General features: G+C 40.7%; 1 protein-coding gene across 4 annotated transcripts in view; it reads right to left on the reverse strand.

The window, feature by feature from the left end:
• The window catches only part of FBXO16 (F-box protein 16), a 67,123-nt gene continuing 40,679 nt past the window's right edge, over positions 1-26,444 (reverse strand). Inside the window, exons 6-11 of one of the 4 annotated variants that reach the window (XR_011436660.1) lie at positions 25,278-25,442; positions 20,304-20,536; positions 13,469-13,571; positions 7,934-7,976; positions 2,059-2,084; positions 1-1,555 (exon numbers count right to left, since the gene is read on the reverse strand). Coding sequence is in view for 3 of the 4 variants with exons in the window: in XM_014737833.3 (XP_014593319.3) it covers positions 1,373-1,555; positions 13,469-13,571; positions 20,304-20,536; positions 25,278-25,442 (684 nt within the window). In the remaining variant the exon portion in view is untranslated. Of the gene's footprint in view, positions 1,556-2,058; positions 2,085-3,462; positions 7,977-13,468; positions 13,572-20,303; positions 20,537-25,277; positions 25,443-26,444 lie in introns of those variants that run through there. The other 3 variants (XM_023636217.2, XM_014737833.3, XM_070261280.1) reach the window with 3 other exon arrangements.

Genomic DNA, 26,444 nt, shown 5'->3' on the forward strand with positions numbered 1-26,444 from the left:
TTTGTTTTTCTATCATTCTGCTTTACTTAGGTAAATAAGTTCCTAGAATGGTAACTTCTGGGACTTTGAAATGGTTACATGAATAGGTGGTTTTAGTTACAGCCCATTCACATTGCTTGAACATCAATCATAATTCCTCCTTTGGAAATGTACACATTCCCCCCATGTGCTGGTTATTCTTCATTGTTCGCTCACATCCTACCTCTCCCCAGCCACCCTGGCCACACTTCTCAGCTCCACTAACTGCCTTGGAGGCTGACATCTAAGAGCCACATCCCCCTGGCGTCTTTGTTCTCTGACTCCCAGATGGGTCTGACCAAAGGGAAGCACGGTTGGAGTGTCAAAGGTGGGGGGAGAGAGGGCTTGGGTCTTCTTCCTCTTCCCTCCCTGCTAGGCTTTGCTTTCCATGGTGGCTGTGTTCCTCCACCATATGGCACGCACACCTCCTGTTAGGCTGCCCCTCTCCCACGGCTACAGCTCTTAACTAGGTTCTAGGAACAACATGCCCTTTCCCTTTGTCCTCTTCAGGCCAAAGGATGACAAAGGCTTCTGCCCTTGCTAGTTCCCAGGTGCGTCACCATCTCATCCTCATTCTCTTCACTCTGCCCACAGTGTGCGTTATGGGCTGAGCTGTGCCCCCACCAAATTTCTATGTTCAAGTCCTAACCCCCAGGACCTCAGAATGTGACTGTCTTTGGAAATAGGGTCTTCAAAGAGGTAATTAAGGTTAAATGAGGTCATATGGGTGGGCCCTAATCCAATCTTATTTATGTCTTTATAATAAGAGGAGATTAAGACACAGACACACACACGAGGAAGGCTATGTGAAGACACGGGGAGAAGGTGGGCCTCCACAAGCCAAGCAGAGAGGCCTCAGGAGAAGTCAACCTGCCAACACTTTGATCTTGGACTTCCAGCATCCAAACTGTGAGAAAATAAATGTCTGTTGTTTATAAGCCCTCCTTTATGGTATTTTTGTTATAGCAGCCCAAACGGACTAAGATGGTGGTACTTCGTATGGCAGCCCTAGCAACGGAGATGCTCCGGTAAATAGCCCCATCATTAAAGTGCCAAAGTGGCCTGGGGAGTGTGCTCTCTGTATCCTTCTCGGACTCCGTCTCATACACCCAATATTACTAATGATGCTATCATATGTCCCTCTATCAAGCCGATGATATCTATCGGCACATGTCTATCTAAGTTTGTAAATATGTCAACATTTATGGCATGAATACCTTTTACTGAAATACTGCAGAGCTCATTTTCACAATAAGGTACCTAAACTGAAAGTTTCTAACAGAGGAGCCAAGTAACACTCAACTCTCCAACGTGTAGAGCATCTTGCCATTTCTATAAAAATCCTTTCACGTTTTTAAACCAGCTTTGGCTCCGGAGCCTGGAGGGGTAACAATTGGAGCCCAGAGTGTCTCTGAAGATGCTGCGTGAGAGTTTTTGTTGCTGCTTTGGTGGTGGGGAGCCCCACTACCCGATGAGGAGGCCAGGCGAAATGAGCTGGAACCGGTGGAGGGGAGCTGGGTTCCGTACTTAGGGATATCTAGGGAGGAAAAAGATATCATTAGAGTGAGAGTCATTAAAACATCTGAGGAAGCTATATAATTAAGCTTACTGTATTGTAATGACATAAAACAATTTTATAAAATCACAGGGCTGGCTGGGCTTTACTGAGATGTTCCAATTTCACCACCCTTTACCCCCATGCAATCTTCACCTTGAGCTCCTAATAATAAGTTCTTTAGTCTCCAAAGGGCTTTCACAACCATAATTTCATTTGAACCTCAAGAAAATTCTGCAAGGGAGGGCGGGAATTATTAACATCTCCATTGTACACATAAACGAAACCAAAGAACAGGCAGTTTAAGTGCCAGCCCAAGTCCGCAGAGCGGAGAGCTGTGGGAGCTGGGTCTGGGGGCTTGTGACTCTTAGACCAGGTGAGTATTGGTAGAGTTTCCATATTTTATACTCCCTCTCTTTCTGCGCATGCACACATTCTCTCTAAAAGGGCAAATGTCACAGGTTGACATTCCAATCAAAACTCACAGTGAGAAAGGATTTCTCCTCGACATCTGGCCGTGAGCAGGAAAGGGAAGAGGAAGGAATGGAGGGAGCGAGAGAAAGAAAGAAAGAATACAAGCTGAGCTTGTGGGGAGCGGGAATGACACACACTTGTAAGTTCACCCTTACCTCAGCCCCTGGTGTGCAGAGAGACATACGGGGACTCGGCACATACACGGACGGACGCATAGCCTTCCCTGAACACAGTCCTCCTCCTGCGACTCCATAGTTAGCTGGCAAGTCCCAGCCGTCAGCTCATTTGTTACCTCCCTCTTGCTCTGATGGGTATGTCTGTGACACACAGGGTTTCTAGCAATCTGGGGGGAAATCCTACTTTAGACTTTCACTGAATCAGAAATTGCTTCAGCCAATGACTGCTATCTCCTGTCCTCTCCTCCAGCCAACCGGGTCCCTCATTATTTATCCCACAGAGATGCTCCACACCGACTGGTCTTGCCTCACATGCTCTCTCTACTTCTCTAAATCTAACCTGTTCTTCAAGGCCCACCTTCTCCAAGAAGCTTGAGTGTCTTGGCCCTCAGGGATTTCTGCCTCAGCTGGGCTCCTGAAGCCACTATTGTCGAGACCTCTGACTTAGCATTGAACATATGCTCTTGGGCATCAGTATTCGTTTCTGAATGTAATTATTTGTCTCCCAGTGAGACTGCAAGCTCCCTGAGAGCAAAGCTGGAATCTTCCACCTCATCGATTTACCGGTCCCTGTTTATAGTAGATCCACACGTTTGTTGATGATTTTTCCGGGAAAGAGTAGGCAAAGCTGAGGTTAAACGTAGCAAGTTGTTAAAATCGAAGAGGAAAGAGGGCAGAAATGGGAGTAAATAATCTTCCTTCATTTAAAGTTTCCAGTGGTGTTTTAAGAGCAGCAAAGAGTGAGCATTTTCAGTGTTGTTCTAAGATCAGCATAAGGGAAGAGAACAAATAGAAGTGTTCTTTTGTGCTACTTTAGTAACAATGAAAATAAACTAATACCTGTTGAGTGAAAAAAAAGCCTAGCTCTCTGTGATACAAGAATGGGCTAGTCACATCTTACCTGTAACAGTTTCAAATTTAATCCCATTACTGTGCGAAGCTTATCACTGCATTGAGGAACCCCTTCCCCTAAGTCCCCGGGGGGAAGTTCACAGGCCCAGGCAGGCTCCTCTCAAACTCTTTTTCACTAGTGGCAGGTCCCAGGGCCTCTCCCCCGCCCCCACCCTGCTCCCACTCTCCATCCCTCCCCCACTCTCCTCCCACTCTCCTCTCCTCTTGGTAATTGTCACCGCCTATCTAGACTGTTAGGTTTCTCTTCCCTCCAAGACGGGCCCTGAAAGATGGTCTCCTTACATCCACCCTTCCTTGCTGTCCCCGAAAACAAGCTCACAGACCCTCTTCATTTTAAGGCTTTAATGGCCATCATTACAAGAGAAAAGACAAGGTTTAAGGGGCAAACATGGGGAAGTTATATAAAAGGGTACAAGTCTGACAGTCCTGAATCTTGGTCAAGAGCATCTGATGATCTCGTTGAAATAACTGGAAGTTTTTTTACATCAATATTAGGTATAAGATAATAGAAAAATATGTATTGGTCTCTGCTCCCCCAGTTCCTGGCACAGAGCTCCTAAAACCCTTGTAACTTCTTAAGTGATAAGAGCACTAGGAGCATCTCTTGTTCTACTGCGGTGACTCTGGATGGCTCCTGGATGCAGGCTGGTCACCAGAAAGATCAAGCATGATTAGCAGCTTAGAATTTTCAGCCCCACCCCTCATTGTCCAGAGAAGGGAGAGGGGCTGGAAATGGAGTAATTGATCATGCCCACATGGGGAAGCCCCCATGAAATAAGAGGAAGGGGCTCAGAGAGCTTCCAGGTGAGTGAACACATCCGCATCGGGAATATCTCGGCACCAGGAGGGTGACACACCCCAACTCCACAGGGAGAGAAGCTCCTGCACTTGGGACCCTCCCAGACCTCGCCCTATGGCTGTTCCTCTGTGTCTTTATCATATCCTTTAGTAAACTGGTAAACGTAAGTGTTTCCCTGAGTTCTATGAGCTGCTCTAGCAAATTAGTCAAACCCAAGGAGGGGGTCATGGGAACCTCTGATCTACAGCTGCTTGGTCAGAAGTGAGGTGACAGCCTGGGTTTGTGGCTGCTATGTGAAGTGTGTGTGTGTGTGTGTGTGTGTGTGTGTGTTGGGGGCTGCAGCCTTGTGGGACTGAGCCCTTAACCTGTGGTATCTGATGGTATCTCCGGGTAGATGGTGCCAGAACTGAGTTAAATTGTACGACACCGAGCTGGTACCACAGAGAATTGCTTCATGTGGGGAAAACCTCCACACATTGGTGACCAGAAGTGTCAGAAGTGTGGGTGTTTTGTGTGAGCACTAAAAGAAACACACAGGAGATAGACTGACTGAGGCTTTTTCCTACAACAGGAGGGAAAGACTAGGTTTTTCCTTTACAGTGGGGCTCACCAAACCTTTTCCTTCCTCAGCATCTTTGACTGCCGCCATGCTGCGGAAACCCCCTCTCCCTTTCCTTCAACCAGAAAGGTCCTTCTCAGCACAGAGACCTCCAACCAGGACCATCTTAGCAGGATGGTTGAACCCTTATCTCAAGTGGTTTATTTCAACTTCTGAGCACCTCGAGACTGGGCAAGGCATATTTTCCTAAACTATCCTACATGGGATTCTTCCCTTAAGAGCATTTTCCTACAGCTCCTCAGTGATTTTTTTCCCCTTTTCTCTTTTAAAATAATGTTTATTTTCGAATAGGTTACTTTTCCACATAGTCCAATATTGGAAAGGTCCAAAAGGAGACAGCGAAAACTCTCTCCCCACTTCATCTCTCAGCCCCGCAGTTCCCTTCCTCCAGGACAGCCAAGGTGATCCTTTTGTATGTGTGTGTATCCTTCCAGAGACATTTTATACATATGCAAGCAAATATACACATAAAATGAAGACATATTCATTCTCCCTCTCTCCTTTTTTATACAATTGGTAGCATACTATAAACACCATCCCTTCTTGTTCACTATCTATATGTGAGTATACGCATGGGTGTATGTGTGTGTCTGTGTGTGTGATGGTTACAAATCAGTACTGAAAGAACTTCCTCAGTCTTTCAATGGTTGTGCTATAGTTTCTTTATAGATGAACCACACTGGTAAATATCTGAACTATTCTCAATCTTTTGTTCTCACCAACAATGCCAATATGAACGATCTTTAACAGATCTTTGTGCAGGTCTATCTGTTTTCTGATGGGCTGATGGTGCCGACAGCCACGCAATCTACCAGTAATCCCAGTACTGGAGCGTTTTCACAAAGCGTATTCCTCTCCCCAACCTGTTCCTATGAAGAGGGATGGAATCAGGCAATTTAAATATATTTTTCTCATCAGTTGAACTCACTGTTTTTTTTCTAGAGATATTTACCAATAATATCTCTGCATGTTGTTATCACGTCTTTAAGTGAAAGGACACAGGAGGAGAGCAATGATAAGGCCATGCTTTCTTCATGAGAATTCTCCTGGGTTCTGTTCTTGGCCCACTTCTTGGGCAGCCAGTGCCTACATCTTCAACGGCTGGATTTATATCTCCCGCTCCGCTCTCCCTTCTGAGCTCTTGGCTCATATATTCAGCTCTCTTCTGAATATGTATTTGTAGGCCCACAGGTACCTCACATCTCCAGTCTCAGTAGCGGGTGGCACGAACATTAATACAGTCACCCAACCCAGATATCTAGGAGTTACCCCTGACTTGACTGGAAGCTTCCCCCTCCAGCCTGGAAGCGCCTCGAGGGCAGGGGCTATACCTTGTTACGGTGCAGCCCTGGTGCCTACTCTAGTGCCTGTGAAATACTTGCTGGATAAATGAATAAGTACAAATGATTCCTCCTTCTCCTTCATATCAGGGCAATGGCTGAAACCACCATGCAGGTGGACTTTGAAAGGGGGATAGACAATTCCAGTCTTCAGGCTGGATGTCATCTTATTGGGCACTGAGAAGTGAGTAAGAATGGCGAGAGGCTACTGAGGCTGAGTGATCCAAGAAAGAGTAGGGCCCAGAGGAGGCTGAGGCCTGGGAAGGGCCATCAACAGGGAACAGCTTGCACATACCAGCTTGTACATGTACCTGAGAATAGACTAGGTAAAGGAGTATGTGGATACGGAAAATAGATAAATACAATAACAACCATGATAGCCCTTCAGTGTGCCAATCACTCTTCTAGAAACACCACCACCACCACCAATAGTAATAATCGCAAATATCTGACTGCTGGGCATTGTGCTAAGAGTCATACATTTAACATTTCATTTAATCTCCCCAGGCCTGCAATGTGGTAAAGAAGGTGACAACCTTCCCTTTGTAGGAGACCCCACCCACCTCCCCCGTCTTTTTCAAATCTACCCTCAACACTTTATTATGACTCCCAGTTCAGGAGTGATGTGGTATTACGATATATAAATATGAATTATTATGTTTGAAAATCATAAAATCAGAAGTTTTTTTTTAGTCATATGAACACAGCTTCAACTCACCCTGTAAATTGCCAAAGCAGAGGCTGGGGGCTGAGCAACAAGCAAGGGCCACTGGTGGGGACATTGGCTCAGAGTATAGAGAAGATGGCTGGGGAGGGCCCCCCCCCCCAGAGGGTTTCCATCCTGGCTTCAGTTGAGTGGATGCTTAATTCCCTGGCTGGAGATGCTTCATGGACTTTTCCATCTGGGAATTCCGTCAGGAGGACCCCTGCTGTCCTGTTTGCCTAGGAGCCCAGAAGGCTGCTCAGCCCTGTCTGGTCACCCATCCAGGGGGCCCTTGCTCGGGTCAGGGAGAACGTGCTCCCTTCCCTCCTGGCTCACTCTGCTTCAGTGAGCAACAGAGGTAAGGTGTTAGGGAGAAATAAGCAACACAGTTTTAAAGAAGCCACAGGCCCGCCTTTGCTCTTGGTTTATCTTTTAAGTAACCACGGGGTGAAACTGTCGGCTGCAGAGGAAGGCTGAGCAACTTTAGCCAGAGTTGTGAAACTTAAATCTGAGACTATGCGACTGCACCATCCAGCCTCCAAAGGACGGGAAATAAGGCAGGGATATGTTGCAAAATGTGCATAGGCCATAAAGTTTGAATGGTTGTTTGTTAATAATGATTGTGAACTCCTATTTCAAAACATTCATCTCTTAAAAAATTGGCTTCTAGTGTAGTTTTCAGTGAAATACTGCATCACTAAATGCTATACACACATGCATATATGCTACATACACACACACATATGTATTTTAAACCCCAGTAGTAAGTGTGATTAAAATATTTGTCATAACTAATATGTATACAACTCATAATATTAGATAACTCACAAACACTGTTCTTCTCTTCTGGTTGATCCTGAAGAGAAGCCAATCTCTGTCAAATATTTTGTGTTTAACTCTTAAATACAAACAAGTACCCACGTGGCCCCCGTCTAAATATTCAATGAAAGAGAAGCAGGTAGAGTCGGTCCTGTTGGAAATGCCAGGGTAATTGGTCATGCACAGCGTGATAAAACAAGAGGCAACGAGACAGAACAAGCTAACGACGCTCCTACAGAGGCAGACCTGAGAGTTAATTTTGCCCCAGGATTCTTAGCAGTTAGATCTTCTCTTCTCTCAGGTATCAAAAATGAGCAAAAACCAACATTGCAGTTAGTAAGCAGTAGGGTGCACACAGCACAGATTTCGTAGCACTGAGTTCAACACACGCGCACGGTTCGGTCTAAGAGCGTGGAATAAAAAACCCAGCCGTGATTGAGGAGTTAGTGCATGAATGCTTGTGCAGGCACAAGACCATCCGGAGGCCAGGCAGGAACAGTAAACGGTATATGGCTTACATTTCACACAGCTATGGATGCAACCATTTTTTCATAGTGGAAACTGTGAAAGGAAGAAGACAAACGGGAAAGATAAAGGTAAAAGCGAGAAAGAGAAGCTTACCCCACAGGTTGGAGCCTCCTCCTGGCTGCCTGGCTGACCCCTCTCAGCCCCTCGGCAGCTGCTCACCATCAACACTGACATCTTTCCCTGTGGTCTCAGACGGTGACATAGTATGACTTGACTGCTGCTACTGCTACTGTTGCTACGACCAGCCACTATTTATTAAACACTTACTTTGAGCTAGGCGCTGTGAGGTTAGCGTAGTTACTAACTCCATTTTCAGAGGAGGAAACAAGGCTTCCAGGAGATTAATAACTTGGCCCAAATCAGCTACTAAAATTATGGTATTGGGCATTGAATCTAGTTGTTTGAGTCCCAAACCTGTGCTCTCGGTCAGCGAAGTGAAAAATAAGATTATATTTAATGGGAGAGAACACAAACACGTATTGAGTACTTAATATGCACCTGACATTTAGTCCTGACAACAATCCTGCAAGGGAGGTATCATTATTCCCATTTTACAGATGAAGAAACTGAGGCTCAGAGAGGTTAGGTAACTTATCCGAAGTCTCACTGTTGAGTAAAAGAACCCAGGTCTGTCTGACTGCAAAGTCCATATTCTTATTCTTCCTTCCAGATGGAATTCTGGGGAATTTCATTGATTGAACTAAGTAATTAAAAATCTCTCCTATAGCTGTTTTTAGTTCTGCACCTCCAAACCAAAGAGACATTATAAAACAAACAGCTGGGGAGTTTGTCGGAATCTGAAAGAAGTCTATCAAAGATTGCCTGCAGGGAAACTGCTGCAGAAACTTTGTTTTGTAAATACTTTCTTTTAATTCATTACATTTTCTAAAGTTCAAAGAAAAAGATGGGAGACAGAAACCAGCTTTTATTGGTTTATAATTAGGATTTATGAATATAATGGGGTATCTTTGGGGTATTCTACTTAAAGGCCCTTTAGACACAGCTGTGTCCCTCAGGTATCAGGAGAGAGAGGGGAGGGAACGGGGTTGGAAACTTTGGGGGTCCACAGATCCAGACTTAGGCCTGGAATGGACTTTAAAGATGGTGGAATCCAAACTCTCATCTTATAAAGGGGAAAGTGAAAACTCAAAGAGGTGGAGGACTGCTAGGTAATGGTAGAGCTGAGGCTAGAAACCTGGGTCTCCTGATTCCTTCACCGTTGTTCCGTCCATGACATGAACCAGGACTCATTTTAGAGTATGTTCCTATTTCCTCCTCTCTTGATGCAGAGGGGAAAAAAACGTGAGAAAGCTTGAAGAAGCGTTTCAAACACCAGCACGCTAAGAATCCAGTTAACCTGGAAAGAAGTGCAGAAGGTAGCAGCAGAGGCTGTTAGCCGCGGAGCACAGGAAGCGATAAGGTCTTATTAAGCAATTAGAGTTAGCGGGCAATTAAAGGCTTTGGTTACTTGTACTTAGGTGAATGCTCTGAACAGCAAGCTGTTTGAAATCCGTGGCCAACTCAGAACCTAGAAAGCGAGGACTTCTAAGCTCCAAATAAAAGCTCAGGGTGAGACAAGAGGTATTTGTTTTATACCTGACTTGGTAGGGAACAAACATGACATGAAACAAGATGTCAGGTGAGATCCTCAGTGCGCTTCCAGGACGGGGGATGTCCAAAGCCACCCCCTTGGTTTTTGAGAACTGTCCTGAGGGGCTTTCATTTTCTTAGCCTTCTAGACTTCTGAGATCTTGCTCCCTCCTGTAAACTGAGTAGACTCTGCTATAGAGATGGAAGGCGGGCTTTAGATCTCAGGAATAGCAAATACATTTGATCGGAATGGGGGCCATCCCTGTGGAACCGGGTCCTGGCCCCTCTGCCCTACCTCATCTCAGCTTCTCTCCATCTGGCGGGCTTCTCTCTCCTCTGATCTCTTTCCTCGCCCCTCTCTCTGCTCCTCCACCCCTTCCCTTGCGGGAACAGAAACAACAAACTCCCTCTAATCTCCAGCAGAGCAGGTTTTACCCTCCTCTGAAGTAGAGATGCCTGTAGCATCGGAGCCCTCAAGGTGTCCTCCCTCCCTCCAAGCTCCTCAGTGGCTTTCCCCCAAGGAGACAGCTCCCCCCTGCCCATGCCCCAGGAGGAACTGTGGGGCCGGCTGTTAAGATTGAAAAAATATTTTTTTTTTTCAGGTCTTTACATAAGATGGGGAAATCTCTGAAGTTTAATTAAGATGGTACCTGGATGTACGGTGGTGTCCATATTTTTTAATTGCTTTGTTTTGTATGGAATTTTCTTATAATAACTAACAGTAATGGGCATTTCTTGATATTTATATACTTTTAATAAATAGTCTTTAAAATTGTAAAGCATTAGTGATGAAATCTTTATTCCCATCTTCTATCAATGATTCACACCAAAAGGTGTTTAAATGAAGCAGCTGTAATGAGGCGGCACTAGAATTGAAAGCATGAGAAATCAGGTACCCTTTTAAGCGGCGGGGGTGGGGGGTGGGGGGGGGGCTTCGAAAACTCAAACCTAATGATAATAGAGAACATCACAAGCTCACAGCAATGCATGTAGATTTGAAACCGTTTCCCTGAGAATGCTTCTCTTTTTAGAGAGAACTCTCCTATTTGAAGGCTCTAAGTCATGATAGTGTCAAAACTGACTATAGTGGAGCCATTTTAAAATGGAGTCAGAGCTGTCTTTCCAGAGAAACTGCCTTGCTGTCTTGAGCCATGAACTGGGCCAAAACGACAATTATTTTACAAGCAATTATTTGAGAAATCAGCAGGAAAACGGACATCCTGATCACAAAGACTGAGGATTGTGGACTAGCTGAAGACAGATTCAGTGGTCAGTCCATGTGTAGCCAAGACTAGCGTCTGCCTCCAACTCCAATTAAAATACTTTGTAATACAACCTCCCTTCTTTGTCTTTAAAAGTCCCTGGTTTTTATTCCCTAGCAGGACAATATTCGGGTTTCTACCTGAATTTGTGCTCCCTAATTGCAAAGCTTTGATCCGAAATAAACATTTTGCCTCTTAAACTGGTTTGTTATTGTAGGTTGACATAGGCAAAAAGTGAAGCTGGTCTCAGTGGCCTGACAGCCATGGCCCTGGAGAGATGGCCGAAGGAATATTCTTTGCACTCTTTTACACTCCCATGCTGTCTCCTCTCCTAACCCTTCCATTTCACAAAGCTTTCACTTCTCCAAGCACCACATGTCCCCTTTTCCGCTTACAGGGGCAAGGAATACGCAGGTGTTCAGGTCTCAGGTACCTCCTGGCGGGAGTGGGAAGTGGGGGGAGTTGCTGGTCTGTCCCTGTCCCTCACCTTTATAATGCGTTCCCCTAAGTTTCGCGGGCTCACCTGTTTCTCTAGTTCCTCTGGAAATCTTCCTACACGTGCCTGTCTAAATGATCGGGGACTTCCTCTTTTTCTTCTTCTTCTCCCCAAAGCCCCCCCAGTACATAGTTGTATATTGTAGTTGTAGGTCCTTCTGGCTGTGCTGCGTGGGATGCCTCCTCACTGTGGCCTTGTGAGCGGTGCCATGTCTATGCCCAGGATCCAAACGAGTGAAACCCTGGGCCACCAAAGCGGAGCACTCGAACTTAACCACTCGGCCACAGAGCTGGCCTCCGCTAGGGACTTTCTACCAAATGAATACACGATTTTCTCCATCGCAATTGCACCTGGGCTCTCTCCCACACTCTCTCTACAGCTGCAGTTGTCAGTTTTACTCCTGACTCTCCTTACACCCCTTAACTAAATTTCCTCAATACCCACTTCCTCTTCTCTCAGCCCCCATCCAGCATTTCTTCATTTTCACAATCATCTTGCCTCACCTAAGAGGTTGCTTTCTTCCCCTGAGGGACGTGGCCGACAGTGAGCACAAACTGCCACCGTGTGGAGAGGGGGCCTCGGCCACGCGCAGCCCTGGGGCCCAAACAGCCAGGCTCATCACAGGCATCGCTCTGGAGTCAAGGGTCACAGCTTACTTGTGGAGGGTTTAATTATGCCTTATGTTCCTTATCAAAACTACCAAGCATAAATAGTGATTATAATTGGTATGTTTACATAAACAACACAAGTAGATCGATACAATCACTTACATCATTTATTAATAGCTTAATTGTTCTCTCTGACTGTTTACTTTGCCCTGGTTTCCCTTTCAGCTTTAATTAGCACAACTTTTTAAGATTTTAATTTATAACGAATACATTAACTTAAGCAAACCCTGCCAGTGTGTAGCAGATGGTAAATGTCAAAAGCCCATGGGGAAGGTTTCTGTTTAGCTTTTGATTTTTTTGTCTTGTTTTGTTTTGTTTTTTAAGCCGGAGAAATGTTTAACTGTGCTGATAACTTGTAAGCAGATATCACCATCAATGTTTATCGTCCTTCAAATTCCCTGTTCTCCCCCGGATTTCTCTTCTACTTCTGGCCTAGGAGGGGCCAGGAAACCAGGCAGAAGCTTGCTTGAATGGCCTGTGTGATAAGCCTCATAAAGCTATATTTCTCAATTAATAGTTTCCACTGACAATTTTACTGCTCTGCTTTAAGCTTCCCCATTCCCTTGGGCATCTGTACATATGTCTGTGATCAGCCTCATCCAGTCCGTCCAACAAAATTGGCCCTCAGAATACAGACTGCCCTATTTTAAAAAGCTCATCTCTCTCTCTTTTTTTTGGGAACATAACACTTGAAAATACATTTAAACAGAAAGTAATAGGGCCTTAAAGCAGAGCTATGAAAGTGATTTATTCATGAATACATACTTATTCCTCTCCCAATTGACATCCATTTTATATTAATTTTCCTTGAGTGTTATCCTCAGCTTTTTTCTAAATCTTTACTCCTAATATAAACTTTTTATTTCACCTTTATTCCCTTCTGCTTGGCACCAAACACTCTCATATGTGCTGAAAGGGATCTACTGGGGTTACAGAACCACAATTTGGGAAACTCTGCTATGAAATGATAATGCTCCCTAGTCACAATTACTGACTTTACTAGGTAGTCAATTAGCTATTTTTTAATTAGGGAAAGAAAAGTTCTTAATTCTTTTTTCTTAAGTTACTTAAAATGTACTTTTACAATCATGCTTCACTGGTAGCAGGAAAGCATACCTTTTTCTTGGGTCTAAAGAACCTTCATTCTTTAGACAAGTGATTCTGTAGAGAAACTTCTATAGCCCCTCTCCCCCGACCCAGAGCACTCACAGCGGAAGAAGGAAACAAAGATAATAATGTTCCCTTCATATTGTACAGTTTTCAAAGCAGGTTCATATACATCAGTTCATCCAGTCTTTTTGTTTTTAAACAGATGAGAAAACAGAGGATCAGAGAGATTAAATAAAGGTCATGCTCAAGGTCACACAGCTTATCAGTCAGTGTCAGAGACCAGGATTTCAACCAACACTTGATGATTTTCATTTAAAAAAATCAATTTCACAAATAGGATTAAGATCCAGCAATTTTCATGAACGTTATGGTGGGGAATCTTTTGTAAGCAATACTTACCAGGGACTGTGCTTTTCTGAGCTTAGATCTGTCCTGCAATTTATTTTTCTTATCATGTGACTGTCGGCTGAAATCTGGGGTCATTTCATGTTTTTTCCTTCTTCTGTAAATTGGAAAGCAATGGAAAAATTACAAACGATCAGTTTAAAACTTTGGCAGTTTGCATAGCTATTTGCCTGTTTGATTTTGTTGTTCCTGTGATTTAAAAAATTGTCTTAATTCAACTGGAAATGAGCCAAATGTCTATCAATAGTGAACTGGTTGAGTAAATTCTGGCACATCCACACAATGGAGCACTATGAGCTGTAAAAAGGAAGGCAGAGTATTTCTGTACCCAGCTATGGCGTGACCTCCAGGATATACTGTAAGTGAAAAAAGAAAGGTGGATAAAGCAGTAAGTATTGGGCGCTACCATTTATTTCAGAAAGGGGTGTGTGTGTATATTTGCTTATATTTTTTCAATGGAAGGATTTTACCTATAACATTTTGAAAAATGGTTACCTGTAAGTAGGATTCCCATGTGATCCAATTAGGAAGAAGTAACAGTATGGAGGGATAGGAACACAAGCTAGACTTCTCCAAATATACCTTGTTTTGTATGTTTGACTTTGCAACCATCTCAATTTTTCTCAAAATTATAAAATAAAATGAAGGAAGAAAATCCCTAAAATCTAAAAACAAAATGAAACAAATTATCTTGTCTATTGAGTTGGTGGCATTACCATACACAGGGGAATTACTGCAGGAGATTTTAACAGTAATTCGTCTGAATATTCTTAGTAGAATATACCCTAAGGACAAAAACACAGGCAAAGAAATCTTAAACTGTTTTCAGTAACCCTATTGTTTGTATTAATATTTGTTTTCTAAAACTATCATATACGTTAGGATAAAGTAGGGATCAGCAAACTACAGCCCAGAGGCCAGCTCTGGCCCCTGCCTATTCTTTCTTGGTTTTTTTTTGAGGAATATTAGCCCTGAGCTAACTTCTGTCACCAATCCTCCTCTTTTTGCTGAGGAAGACTGGCCCTGAGCTAACATCGGTGCATATCTTCCTCTACTTTATATGTAGGACGCCTACCACAGCATGGCTTGCCAAGCAGTGCCATGTCTGCACCCAGGATCTGAGCCAGTGAACCCCAGGTGACTGAAGTGGAACGTGCGAATTTAACTGCTGTGCCACCAGGCTGGCCCCCCTGCCTGTTCTTCTAAATAAAAATTTTATTTGAACACGGTCATGTGTATTTTTTGCATATTGTCCATGGCTATTTTCAGGCTTCAATGGCAGAGTTGACAGTTGTGACAGAGATACGTCCTGCACAGCCTAATGTATTTGCTGTCTGGCCCTTTCCAGAAAAAGTTTGCCTAAAATAATAGATCCAGACAATGATCATCAGTGGCCACTAATATCACAAAAAGAGAGACAACCAGAAATTAGGTGCCTCGTGAAAGAAGGACATGATCATGACATCTCTAGATCGACCACCAGGAGGGCCGAGTGCAGGAGACAGAGGAACACGGTGAGCTGCATGTTGGAAGTATAATCACCAAAACCCAGAATGTGAGAAGCTCTACAGGATAAACGAGCTGATTTCTATAACAACCAAATTGCAAGGCGGAAAAAAAGGCCAGAGGGGAAACCTATGGATCAAAACAAAGACTTAAGTGACACATGGACCAAATACAATATGTAGACCTTATTTGGTACCTGATTAAACAAAATAACTGTTTAAAAATATCGAACACTTAGGAGATAGTCAAGGAAACCTGATAACTGACTTGCTATTTGATTGATTGTATTAAGGTATCATTCATTGATTTAGATGTGATATGGTATCGTGTCATAATTTTCAGAAAGAGTTTATCTTTTAAGGATAGGCATTGAAATATGTATGAATCAGATAATATGACATTTGGATTTGGATTTGTCTCCAACATAGCCGGGGGAAAGGGCAGAATGGGTGAAGAATAAATTAAACCGGACTGGTCACGAGCACTGTTAATGCTAGATGATGGCTACGAGGAGTTCTATTCTCTCTGCTTTTATATATATTTGGATTCCCATTATAAAAAGTTTTATTTAAAAAAAATTAACTTGCCCAAATATTTCTTGCTGTTTAATTTTCAAAATTTCTCCAACTTTTAGTTAAGAAATTTCAAACATACGGAATAGTTGAAATAGTACGGTGATTACCCATATACTCTCCAACTACATTCAACAATTAATAACATTTTGCTATTTTTGCTTTATCTCTCTATATGCACAGATACATATACATACATACACACACCATATATATATGTGCATATATGTATGTATTTTTGCTATGCTGTAAGAAAGTAAATTGCAGACACTTCACCCCTAAATACTTCAACACTCATCTCCTAAAATAAAGATAGTTACCTACCTAACCACATCAGTATCATCATACCCTAGAAAATGAACAGTAATTCTTTAATATCACTTAATATCCAGTCCATATTCAAATTTCTACAATTGTCCAAAGAATGCTTTTTATCGTCTTTCTTTTTTGAACCAAAATCACATCTAGATTCAAATTGTATTTGATTGTTATGTCTCTTATGTCTAGAACATTTTCCCCATCTTTTTTTCCCCTCATGACACTAACTCTTTGAGGATTCCAGGCATCTGGTCTATTTTGGTGGAGGTAGCACATGCACTTGAAAAAAATGTAGTTGTGGAATCGTCTCTCTCTTTAAAACTGTCAACTTTTGCTTTACATACTTTGAGGCTTTGTAATAATGTACATACGCATGGGTAACAGTTATGTCTTTCTCTTTAGTTGATCCCTGCATGATTATGAAATGCCTCTCTTTATCTTTGGTAACATTCTTTGTCTTGATGTCTATTTTATTTCATATTAATGGTCGTTTTTGCCTTCTTATGCTTACTCTTTGCATGGTACATCTTTTTCCATCACTTTATTTTTAAACCTATCTGTGTCTTTATATTTAAAAGATGTGTCTCCTGTAAAAAGCATAGAGTTGGTTCTCATCTTTTCATCCATTCTGATAGTCTGCCTTTTAATTGGGGTGTTCAGTACATTAATGTTTAATGTAAATATTGTCTTTCACAAATAGTATTTGAGTCTCACAGAAAACTCAGGAGGCTATCAGTTTATCTCATGTTCATGTACCATTCATATGCCTGGGTATCTACGTTTGCCTCTCATTTACCACCGTGGTCCAGGCTAAGAGCCACAGACAAACTCTTAAATACTATCTCTAGGGGTACAGTGATCAACACATAGTCAAAACATTCGCAATGGTTCAAAATTCAAGGGTTCAAAAGGATATACAGTGAAAACTTTCCTATCCATCCTTATCTCCAACTTACAATTCTCTTTCTTGAAGACAAATGATAGTATCAGTTTCTTGGGTATATTCCAGAGAGATATATTATATATATACAAATATGTATGTTTCTTTCTCCTCCACCTATCTTAATATAAATGGTAGTATTTCTTTTAAACTCTGTTTTGTACCTTGTTTTTTTCCCTCAGTACTTTCTAAATTATCAGTGGAACTAATTGGACTTTTTCTGACACAACTAGAGGAATTTAAAGTTCACGAATCAAAAAGCTACACTTCTTTCAAAATCAAACATGTAACAAGTATTGTAATGCTAGTCAGTGGTGATATAAGGATGAGTAATGCATGGTCTGTGCCCTCAAACAGCTCAATTCTTGCTTAATTAGGGATACCACTCTCATCTCATCTCACCTCCAAAGGGACCCCAATAGTCCTGAAAATACACAGGTGATCTGAATGGCCCAGTCATCAAGCCTTATGGGATTACCTTTTTCTTTATTAGCCAAATAATATAATTTTAGAAACTATCCTACAAAGGAAGTGCTTGCTTACTATGTGTCAGGTGCTATTGTAAGCCTGTCACATATATTAATCCTCCCAGTGACCTTATGACTTAAGTATTACTATTATTGCCATTTTACAGACGTGGAACGTGAGGCACAGAGAGGGTAAGGGACTCCCCAGGGCCACAGAGCCAGAAGCGCCTGGACTTGAACCCAGGCAGATTGGCCCCAGAGCCTGCACACTGTCACTACCCTATGCTGCCTTGATACTAATCTGTTGAAATATATTCTAAAAACATGGCAGAGGTATTAAAACATTCTTAAATATTTAAAAATTTGTTTCCTTAATTTCTTTTTTGTCTTGTGTGTGTGCTAACAAGTTACATATGTATATACAGATACAGATGTATATTTTCTTGCTCTCTCTTCTTTCTATACTATGGTGGCACACTATAGATACTCTTTTGCAATTTGCTTTTCTCACTTAACAATGTACCCTGGAAATCACTCCTTATCAGTTCATAGAGATCTTCCTCATTCATTTTTACAGTTGCCTAGTACTCCATTGTGTGAATGGACCATACCTAGTTCACTCAACAGACATTCTCCTATGTACGAGAATTTATTTCCAATATTTTAAAATCATAAACAATGCTGCAATAAATATCCCTGTGCAGATGTAATTGTGATATTTTCAAGGTTGATTCCTAGAAGTGGAATCGCTGGGTCAAAATATAAATACATGACAAAGGAGCTGAGGGCCTACAATGGAGAAAAGAAAGTCTCTTTAACAAACGGTGCTGGGAAAACTGAACAGCCACATGTAAAAGAATGAAAATTGACCATTCTTTTTCACCATTCACAAAAATAAACTCAAAATGGATCAAAAACCTAAAGATTAGGCCTGAAACAATAAGTCTTCTAGAAGAGAATATGGGCAGTACACTCTTTGACATCAGTTTCAAAAGAATCTTTTCGGACACCATAACTTCTCAGATGAGGGAAACAATAGAAAGAATAAACAAATGGGACTTCATCAGACTAAAGAGCTTCTTCAAGGCAAGGGAAAACGGGATTGAAACAAAAAAACAGCCCACTAATTGGGAAAAAATATTTGCAAGTTACTTATCCGACAAAGGGTTAACCTCCATAATATATAAAGAACTCACACAGCTCAACAACAAAAAATCAAACAACCCGATCAAAAAATGGGCAGGGGACATGAACAGACATTTCTCCAAAGAAGATATAAGGATGGCCAATAGACACATGAAAAGATGCTCATCATCACTAATCATCAGGGAAATGCAAATCAAAACTACCCTAAGATATCACCTTACACCCGTTAGATTGGCAAAAATATCCCAAACCAAGAGTGACAAATGTTGGAGAGGTTGTGGAGAAAAAGGAACCCTCATACACTGTTGGTGGGAATGCAAACTGGTGCAGCCACTATGGAAAACAGTATGGAGATTTCTCAAAAAGTTAAAAATAGAAATACCTTATGACCCAGCCATCCCACTACTGGGCATCTATCCTAAGAACCTGAAATCAGCAATTCCAAGAGTCCCATGCACCCCTATGTTCATCGCAGCATTATTTACAATAGCCAAGACGTGGAACCAACCTAAGTGCCTAGCAACTGACGATTGGATAAAGAAGATATGGTATATATACACAATGGAATACTACTCAGCCATAAAAAAGGACAAAATTGTCCCATTCACAACAACATGGGTGGACCTTGAGGGTATTATGTTAAGAGAAATAAGCCAGACAGAGAAAGACGAACTCTGTATGACTCCACTCATAAGTGGAAGTTAACATATAGACAAGGAGAACTGATCGGTAGTTACCAGGGGAAAGGGGGGTGTGGGGGGAGGGCACTAAGGGTGAAGTGGTGTACCCACAACATGACTAACAATAATGAACAACTGAAATTTCACAAGGTTGTAAACTACCATAATCTTAATAAAAAAAATAGAATTATGAGAAGAAAAATATAAATTCATATATATTTTTGCTAGGCATCATCAAATGTCCCTCCATAGGGTTTGTGCCAATTTATACGCCCACCAGCAATGTATGAGGATGCCTGTTTGCCCACAGCCTCACCAACAGAATATGTTATCAAACTTTAAAGTTTTTGCCAATCATATAGTCGAAAAAATGGTATCTCTTGTAACTCTGTGCAAAAAGCAACCCTGGAAGGATAAACCAGAAACTAATTAGATTGTTATGGGGAATGGGGTAGAAAAGATGACAGAATCTTTCAGAATCTGTAAGTACGTACGTACTCTGTGTGTGTGTGTATACACATACCATATATAATATATATACATATATAATATATAATATAACTTTTTTTCCCCTCAGGAAGATTTGCCCTGAGGTAACATTTGTTGTCAATCTTCCTCTTTTTGTACGTGCACCTCTGCCACAGCATCGGACAAGTGGTGTTGATTTGGGCTGGGGAACTGAACCCAAGTCACTGAAGCAGAGCACGCTGAACTTAATCACTAGGCCACCGGGGCTGGCCCTATAATACAATTTTTGTACAAAACATTACATACACATATAGTATATAATCAAAATACACATATATATGTATATATCATATATATGATATATACTCTACATACGTTATACAGTAAATAAATATGAGAGTCAGGTTTCTCTCTGTCAGAGAAGGGAGGTGCAAATATGGAAAAGGAAAAGACTAGAATGAACCCTATGGTGCTGGACTGGAATTTGAGGTACTAAAATACTAAAAGAAGCTGTAATGTTAAATCATTACAGCTACAAAATGCAAACAAACCCTAACGAACAGAGCTCATTTCCCAATAACGGTTCTTGTAATTTCTCAATTACTTTTTGCTTCTATGTATTGAAGAGCATTTGTATTTCACAGTAAGTTCTATTTTCATCTTTTCATATATTGAAGCGCCAGTAAGTTGTTTCTAAAAGCAAAGAATGGAGAAGGGCAGAGAGCCTCTCACCCCTGCCAGAGCTGCTCCATGGGAACACAGTTGTCCAGGTAATTGAAGCGAATGATGTCAGTCGGATGCTTGTCGGAGGACCGCCAGGGTGGGAGTTCTTTCTCCCCCAGGTGATGCTTTTTTCTTAAAGAGGAAGACGACCGGAAAGCTGATGAAGGAGATGGCTTTTCCTCTGGAGAACTGCTTGTAATTGGTTGAACATCAGCAATCACAAATCCGTCTTTTGGAGGTGTCTAGGAGAAGAAAATTAATTATTTCTGTTCTTAAAACACTGTAACAATAATGACAATAAAATAAAGAATATCGTCATCATTACCATTATCATCATGATGGCAGTGATAATGGTGACAAGGATTACAGCAGCCACCAACCCAGGAGTACTTGCTATGTGCCAGGCACTGTCTCAGGAAGTTTTCATGCGTTATTTTATTCAACCTTCGCAATAACTCTAAAAGGTAATTGTTACTACTCCCATTTTACAGAAAGAGAAACTGAAGCTAGGATAAACCAATTAATTCGCATGCATAGTTGAGACACAGTGTCAGCATTTGAATCCAGGACTGTTCTGCTTCCAGTCCCACACTGAACCTCTCTGTCCTGTTCGGCCACGCCTTCTACCTCATCATTGTGTAGTTTTCCCACAAGTGCAGTTAATTTGTTCATAAAAATGTACACATTCCTCCCCAAAACAGTACTCCAGCCCTTATTACCTATAACACAAAGAGACAATTTCCAGTTATGTAAGGGTAGACTATAGATTTCATCAATTATCTAAACCTCAGCCGTTTCCAAAGAATACTCTCGCTTTAATTTCCCAAACTGAAAGTCTATTTTTTGTGCGTGAAATTCATAAGGTTTTTATGCGGTTGTAGCCTCAGGGAAGTGGTATTGGTATGTTGAGAAGCCATTAAAGACTTAATTTTTGTTCTTTAAGAGATTAGGGAAGCTTTGCTTGGTAAATGGGTTTGCTTGAATTGCTTGTGAAAATTAAGAAATTCCCCAGTCCCTCCAAGCAGAATCAGTTAGTTTCTTATCCTTGCTCCAACTGCTCGTTGTATATATTTCCATTATAGGCTGGCACTCGGTACTCAGTGTTGTATTATTTACTTGTCTGCGTCCTGGGCCGCTAGACCAGCCTCCCGGAGAGCAGGGATAGGATCATCGTACTCTTAGCATGTAGCACACCACAGTATTTAATAAATATTTACTCATTTAATGAATGACTGTAGTCTAGTAGATTAAGAAGACATTTTATACTTATATAATCAATAGCGCATGATTGGTTTCGTGTTTAATACTTTGTGCAGGTCTCATTTAGAATGGACATTCACTTCATTTCTCTGAGCTTATATTGAATGAAATCTGTTTTTCTGGAGCAGGTCTAGTTGAAAACTACTGGGAATAAATAATACATGATAAAAACAATTTCAGGGGGAAAAATTCAGGCATAAATGCTTGCAATTATATATAAATAAACATCATTAATTCTGAAAAGTACAAAATGCTTGATACTTTAACAAAATAGATAATAACGAAAACTGTGATGACCTGTCTGTATTAAGAAAACAAAATTTTTCTTCATTTCACCTAAAGTCTTTTTAGAGAATTTTTAAAATCAGGAAGGGATGTTGAATTTTTTGTTAAATGCTTTTGTTTGCATATACCAAAATGACCACACATCTTCTCTTTTTTATTCTGTAAATTACATCAGTTGATTTTTGAATGTTATGTCAACCTTACCGTCCTTGGATACATCCTACGCAGTCATCATGTAGTCTCCTTTTTTTACATATTACTAGATTTAATTTGCTAATATTTTTAAAGGATTTTTATGTCTGTGTTCATGAGAGATATTGGTCTGTGGTTTTGTTTTTTCTTATAAATTCTTTATCTGGTTTTGGTATAAAGGTAATGAGTTGGGAAGCATTCCCTTTTCCTCTATTTTCTGAAAGAATTTATGTAGAATTGGTATTTCTTCTTAAATGTGTGACAGAACTCACCGGTAAAGCTATCTGGGTCTGGAGTTTCGTGGAAAGTTTTAAAATTATAAATTCAATTTTTAAATTGATAAAGAATTATTCATATTTTCTATTCCTTATTGACACTGTTTTGGTAACTTGTGTTTTTCAAGGATTGTGCATTTCATCTAGGTTGTCGAACTTAGCGACATGGGGTGTTCTCTAATTCCCTCATTATCCTAATATTCTCTCATTATCCTTCTAATGTCTACAGGATCTGTAGTGATGCCCCCTCCTTCATTCCTGTTACTAGCAATTTATGTTTTCTCTATTTCATTTCCTTGATCAGTCTAGCTAGAAACTTATCAATTTTATTTATGTTTTCAAAGCAGCAGTTTTGGTTTTATGGGTTTTCTCTATTGTTTCTCTGTTTTCAATTTCATTGATTTCAGCTCTTTGTTATTTCTCCCTACTATCTATTTTGGGTTTAACTTACTCTTCTTTTATTAGATGAAGTCTTTTTGAAATTACGTTTTTTGGAGTAGATAATTTAGCCTTACAGACAGTTACAAAGCTCATTCTAGTCCAGTCCTCTCATTTTAAGGTTGAGGAAACTAGTATTAACCACTACCATCTGTTCATAAAATGATTTCTAAAGCTCTGCTGGAGCACATGCCACGTACAAGGGTATTGAGGGGAAGGGAGATGGTGTGGTTGCTTGAGGAGAGCTAAATTATGCTCTACTCTAGTGGCTGTCTGTGTTCACCATCGTTGGAGCCACCACACAGGGAATTATACAAATTATTCTAGTATGTATAGTGCTGACAGTTGACTTGATTAACCTTAGTAGATGACTTTATTAACCTTAGTCAACAGGCTTTATTAACCTTAGTCTTTCTGACTTAGATCTATTTCTTTAACCAATAAATTTATTAGTTGATTTTATTAACCTTTGTCTTTCTGATTTAGGTCTATTTGTTTAACAGAAAAACTAAAGTTTAATATAAAAAGTACTCCAGAAATTTAATGCTGAGCAAAGAGGTGGCAATTTTCTTGCATCAGAACTACTCATTATTATTATTTTTTTTTTTAAGATTTTTTTTATTTTTTCCTTTTTCTCCCCAAAGCCCCCTGGTACATAGTTGTGTATTCTTCGTTGTGGGTTCCTCCAGCTGTGGCATGTGGGACGCTGCCTCAGCGTGGTCTGATGAGCAGCGCCATGTCCGCGCCCAGGATTCGAACTAACGAAACACCGGGCCGCCTGCAGCGGACCGCGCAAACTTAACCACTCAGCCATGGGGCCAGCCCCAGAACTACTCATTATTTTTATATATAGTTATGCATAAATACTGTGTGGAAAAGAGATATTGCTGAAGACAAAGCATTATAGTCAGTTTTTTCTTTAAAGATTGACACCTGAGCTAACATCTGTTGCTAATCTTCTTCTTGCTCTTCTTTTTTTTTTTTTCCTTCTTCTTCTCCCCAAAGCTCCTCAAGTATGTAGTTGTATATTCTAGTTGTAGGTCCTTCTGGTTGTGCTAAAGTCAATTTTATATACAATACTCAAAACCTCTTTTCATTCTACAAGTTGGCTCATCACTTTTCTCTCCTCTGCCCCAGAAAGGCCCAAGCTTTAGTTATTAAATGCCATTCTATGCCCCCAACTGCCAATGAGAGAGACGAGAACCCTTGTGTGAAAAGGAGTCACAGCTATTGTAATTTTTAAAATAACTTTTTCCATCACTGCAGTTTAAATTTTTTTTTAAAAAGAAATCCTTATGTAGCACACCAATTACTGAAATGAGGAAAACTAGTTTTATCACTGCAATTGTAACAATATTAATTATGCATAGTTTATTATTATATTAAATATAGATGGATTCTACTTTGAGAAAACACAATAAAACTAAACCTAAACGAGCAAGTTAGGAGTTGAGTATTCATATTTCAAAAGGGTTCTTCAATTTTAAAAGGATTCACTGCAGCTTTTTCATGGAATATGATACTCCCGTGGTTTTAAAAATCGTTAAAAAATTTAATTTACATGTAATTTTCAGGGACTCATCTATTGTATGAAATGATGTACAACTCTGCGTGTGTATAGATCACACCATGAAGAAAAGGCTCATAAAAATCTCCCACAAGTTATCTAATTAACTGTGACTACAAGAATGAACATAAACATTGGTTATAATGCATAGAAAACCACCAGAAAAAAACTATTCTTGCATATTTACTTTTTATGATTATATGTAAATGCTTTACATTACCGGTTTCTAGCTTAAAAAGAACTTTAATATGCCCATTATGCCTCTGTCTAATTACTGATTTATTGGAAAACTTTCCTTAATTAATGAAACAAAAATAAACTTCAGCTCACCTGGTAGAATCGTAGCAAATTTGAATTAGTGAGCAAAATTTGATGAGCCGTAGATAACAAACGCTGTATGTTACCCACCGAGTCCCAGTGTCAGAACTGTCTGGGCTCTGAGTCAGAGATACAGAAATCCTGGCCCTGGACACAGTGGGGAGCTCCACAGCCCCAACCTTCTGGGTGGAACTGTGGTTTGGGAGTGTCAGATGAGGGCTCTCAACTGACATGCACATCTCGAAAAGGACTGTCAAATTCTCCAAAAAGGAGAATTTTTTTTGAAGAAGAGTAGCTCTGAGCTAACATCTGCCTCCAATCCTCCTCTTTTTGCTGAGGAAGACTGGCCCTGAGCTCACATCCGTGCCCATCTTCCTCTACTTTATATGTGGGACGCCTGCCACAGCATGGCTTGACAAGCGGTGCCATGTCCGCACCCAGGATCCAAACCAGCGAACCTGGGGCCACCAAAGCGAACGTGCGCACTTAATCGCTGCGCCACCAGGCAGCCCCAAAAAGGAGAATTTTGAAGTCATGGTATATTTCATTTGAACGACCTCCCTTCCCCCACTTTGATCATTCAGTCTTAGCTCTAGAATTCCTAAATAGCTGATGTTTGTAAGTTTGTTGTTTTTGCCCCCAATTTACCTTAGGCTTGGTAACATGAAGTTCTTTCACCATTTGAATATAGTGCTTCTTCCATACACCCTGCTCAAAGGGAGTTGGAGAGAAATTGATGTACCAGTTAAACCGCAAACATTTGAGCATCCAGAGCTGATCCAGCTCAGTTAAGTTCTTCCAATGCCAGCTCACCTGGGAAAACAAGGACAGCTGAAAAACACCTGCTCAGTTTACATGCCCACTTTCTCTAGGTTTTGAGCTGTCACCCTGCACCTGAGATAACTTTTTTGTCCTTTTCTTCCAAATCACAGCTTAAACAGTTACCTTTTACCTGAAGTGCTTCCTATCCAGGCAGAAGGATTTTCTCTAAGTGTTAATTCAAACTTAGAATCAGAGCCAACTAATATTTATTGAGCATCCACTAACCATCCTCATAGCAACCTAAGAAGGTAAGTATAATTATTAGTCTCATGTTGCAAATAAGGAAACTGAGGCTTAGATAGGTTTGGAACTTTCTAAAGGTTCCTGAAGGTCATATGAGAGTTACATGAAGATTATAGAAAATCAGGTCTGTATGTTGTTTATTCTTTTCATTAGTATGCTTCCATTTTCCCTGCATTATGATTTAACTAAATATAAATTTTACAAAGGGAACACAATTACTGATACTATATGGTGTGTCCAATATATCCTTTAAGATTCCATAGAGCACAAAGTATTTGTTCTATACATTCCATTTCCACAAAATTATGGTCGGTGCCACACATCTAGCAAACGGTGGAGGTTACCCTACTACGTGTAGCAGTATTTACAATAATTTACTCCAGATTTTGAATAAGACTTGATGGAAACTAGGATCATGTTCATAAATAAAGTTGAGACTTGTCATTTTGTCTGTTATCCATAAGAGTTGCAAAGGTGACATGTAACTTTCAAACTCAAATTTCATCCTTGGAAAACTGGCATCTTTTTCAAGATTAATTAATAACTATAACTAATAAGTTACTAATAAGTAACTATAAGTAACTAATAACTTATAGTTATAAGTTATAACTAGTAACTAAGTTAAACTAACTATAACTAACAAGTTAAAAAAATAACTAGTAATTTTTTGAGTTCCAAAAAATAAGTACAATGCTCTATAATGGGCCTTGTTATTCACACATCCATTTTTCTATCCCTCTTTTCTCCCTC

Source organism: Equus caballus, chromosome 2, assembly GCF_041296265.1.
Source record: "Equus caballus isolate H_3958 breed thoroughbred chromosome 2, TB-T2T, whole genome shotgun sequence".
NCBI lineage: Eukaryota > Metazoa > Chordata > Mammalia > Perissodactyla > Equidae > Equus > Equus caballus.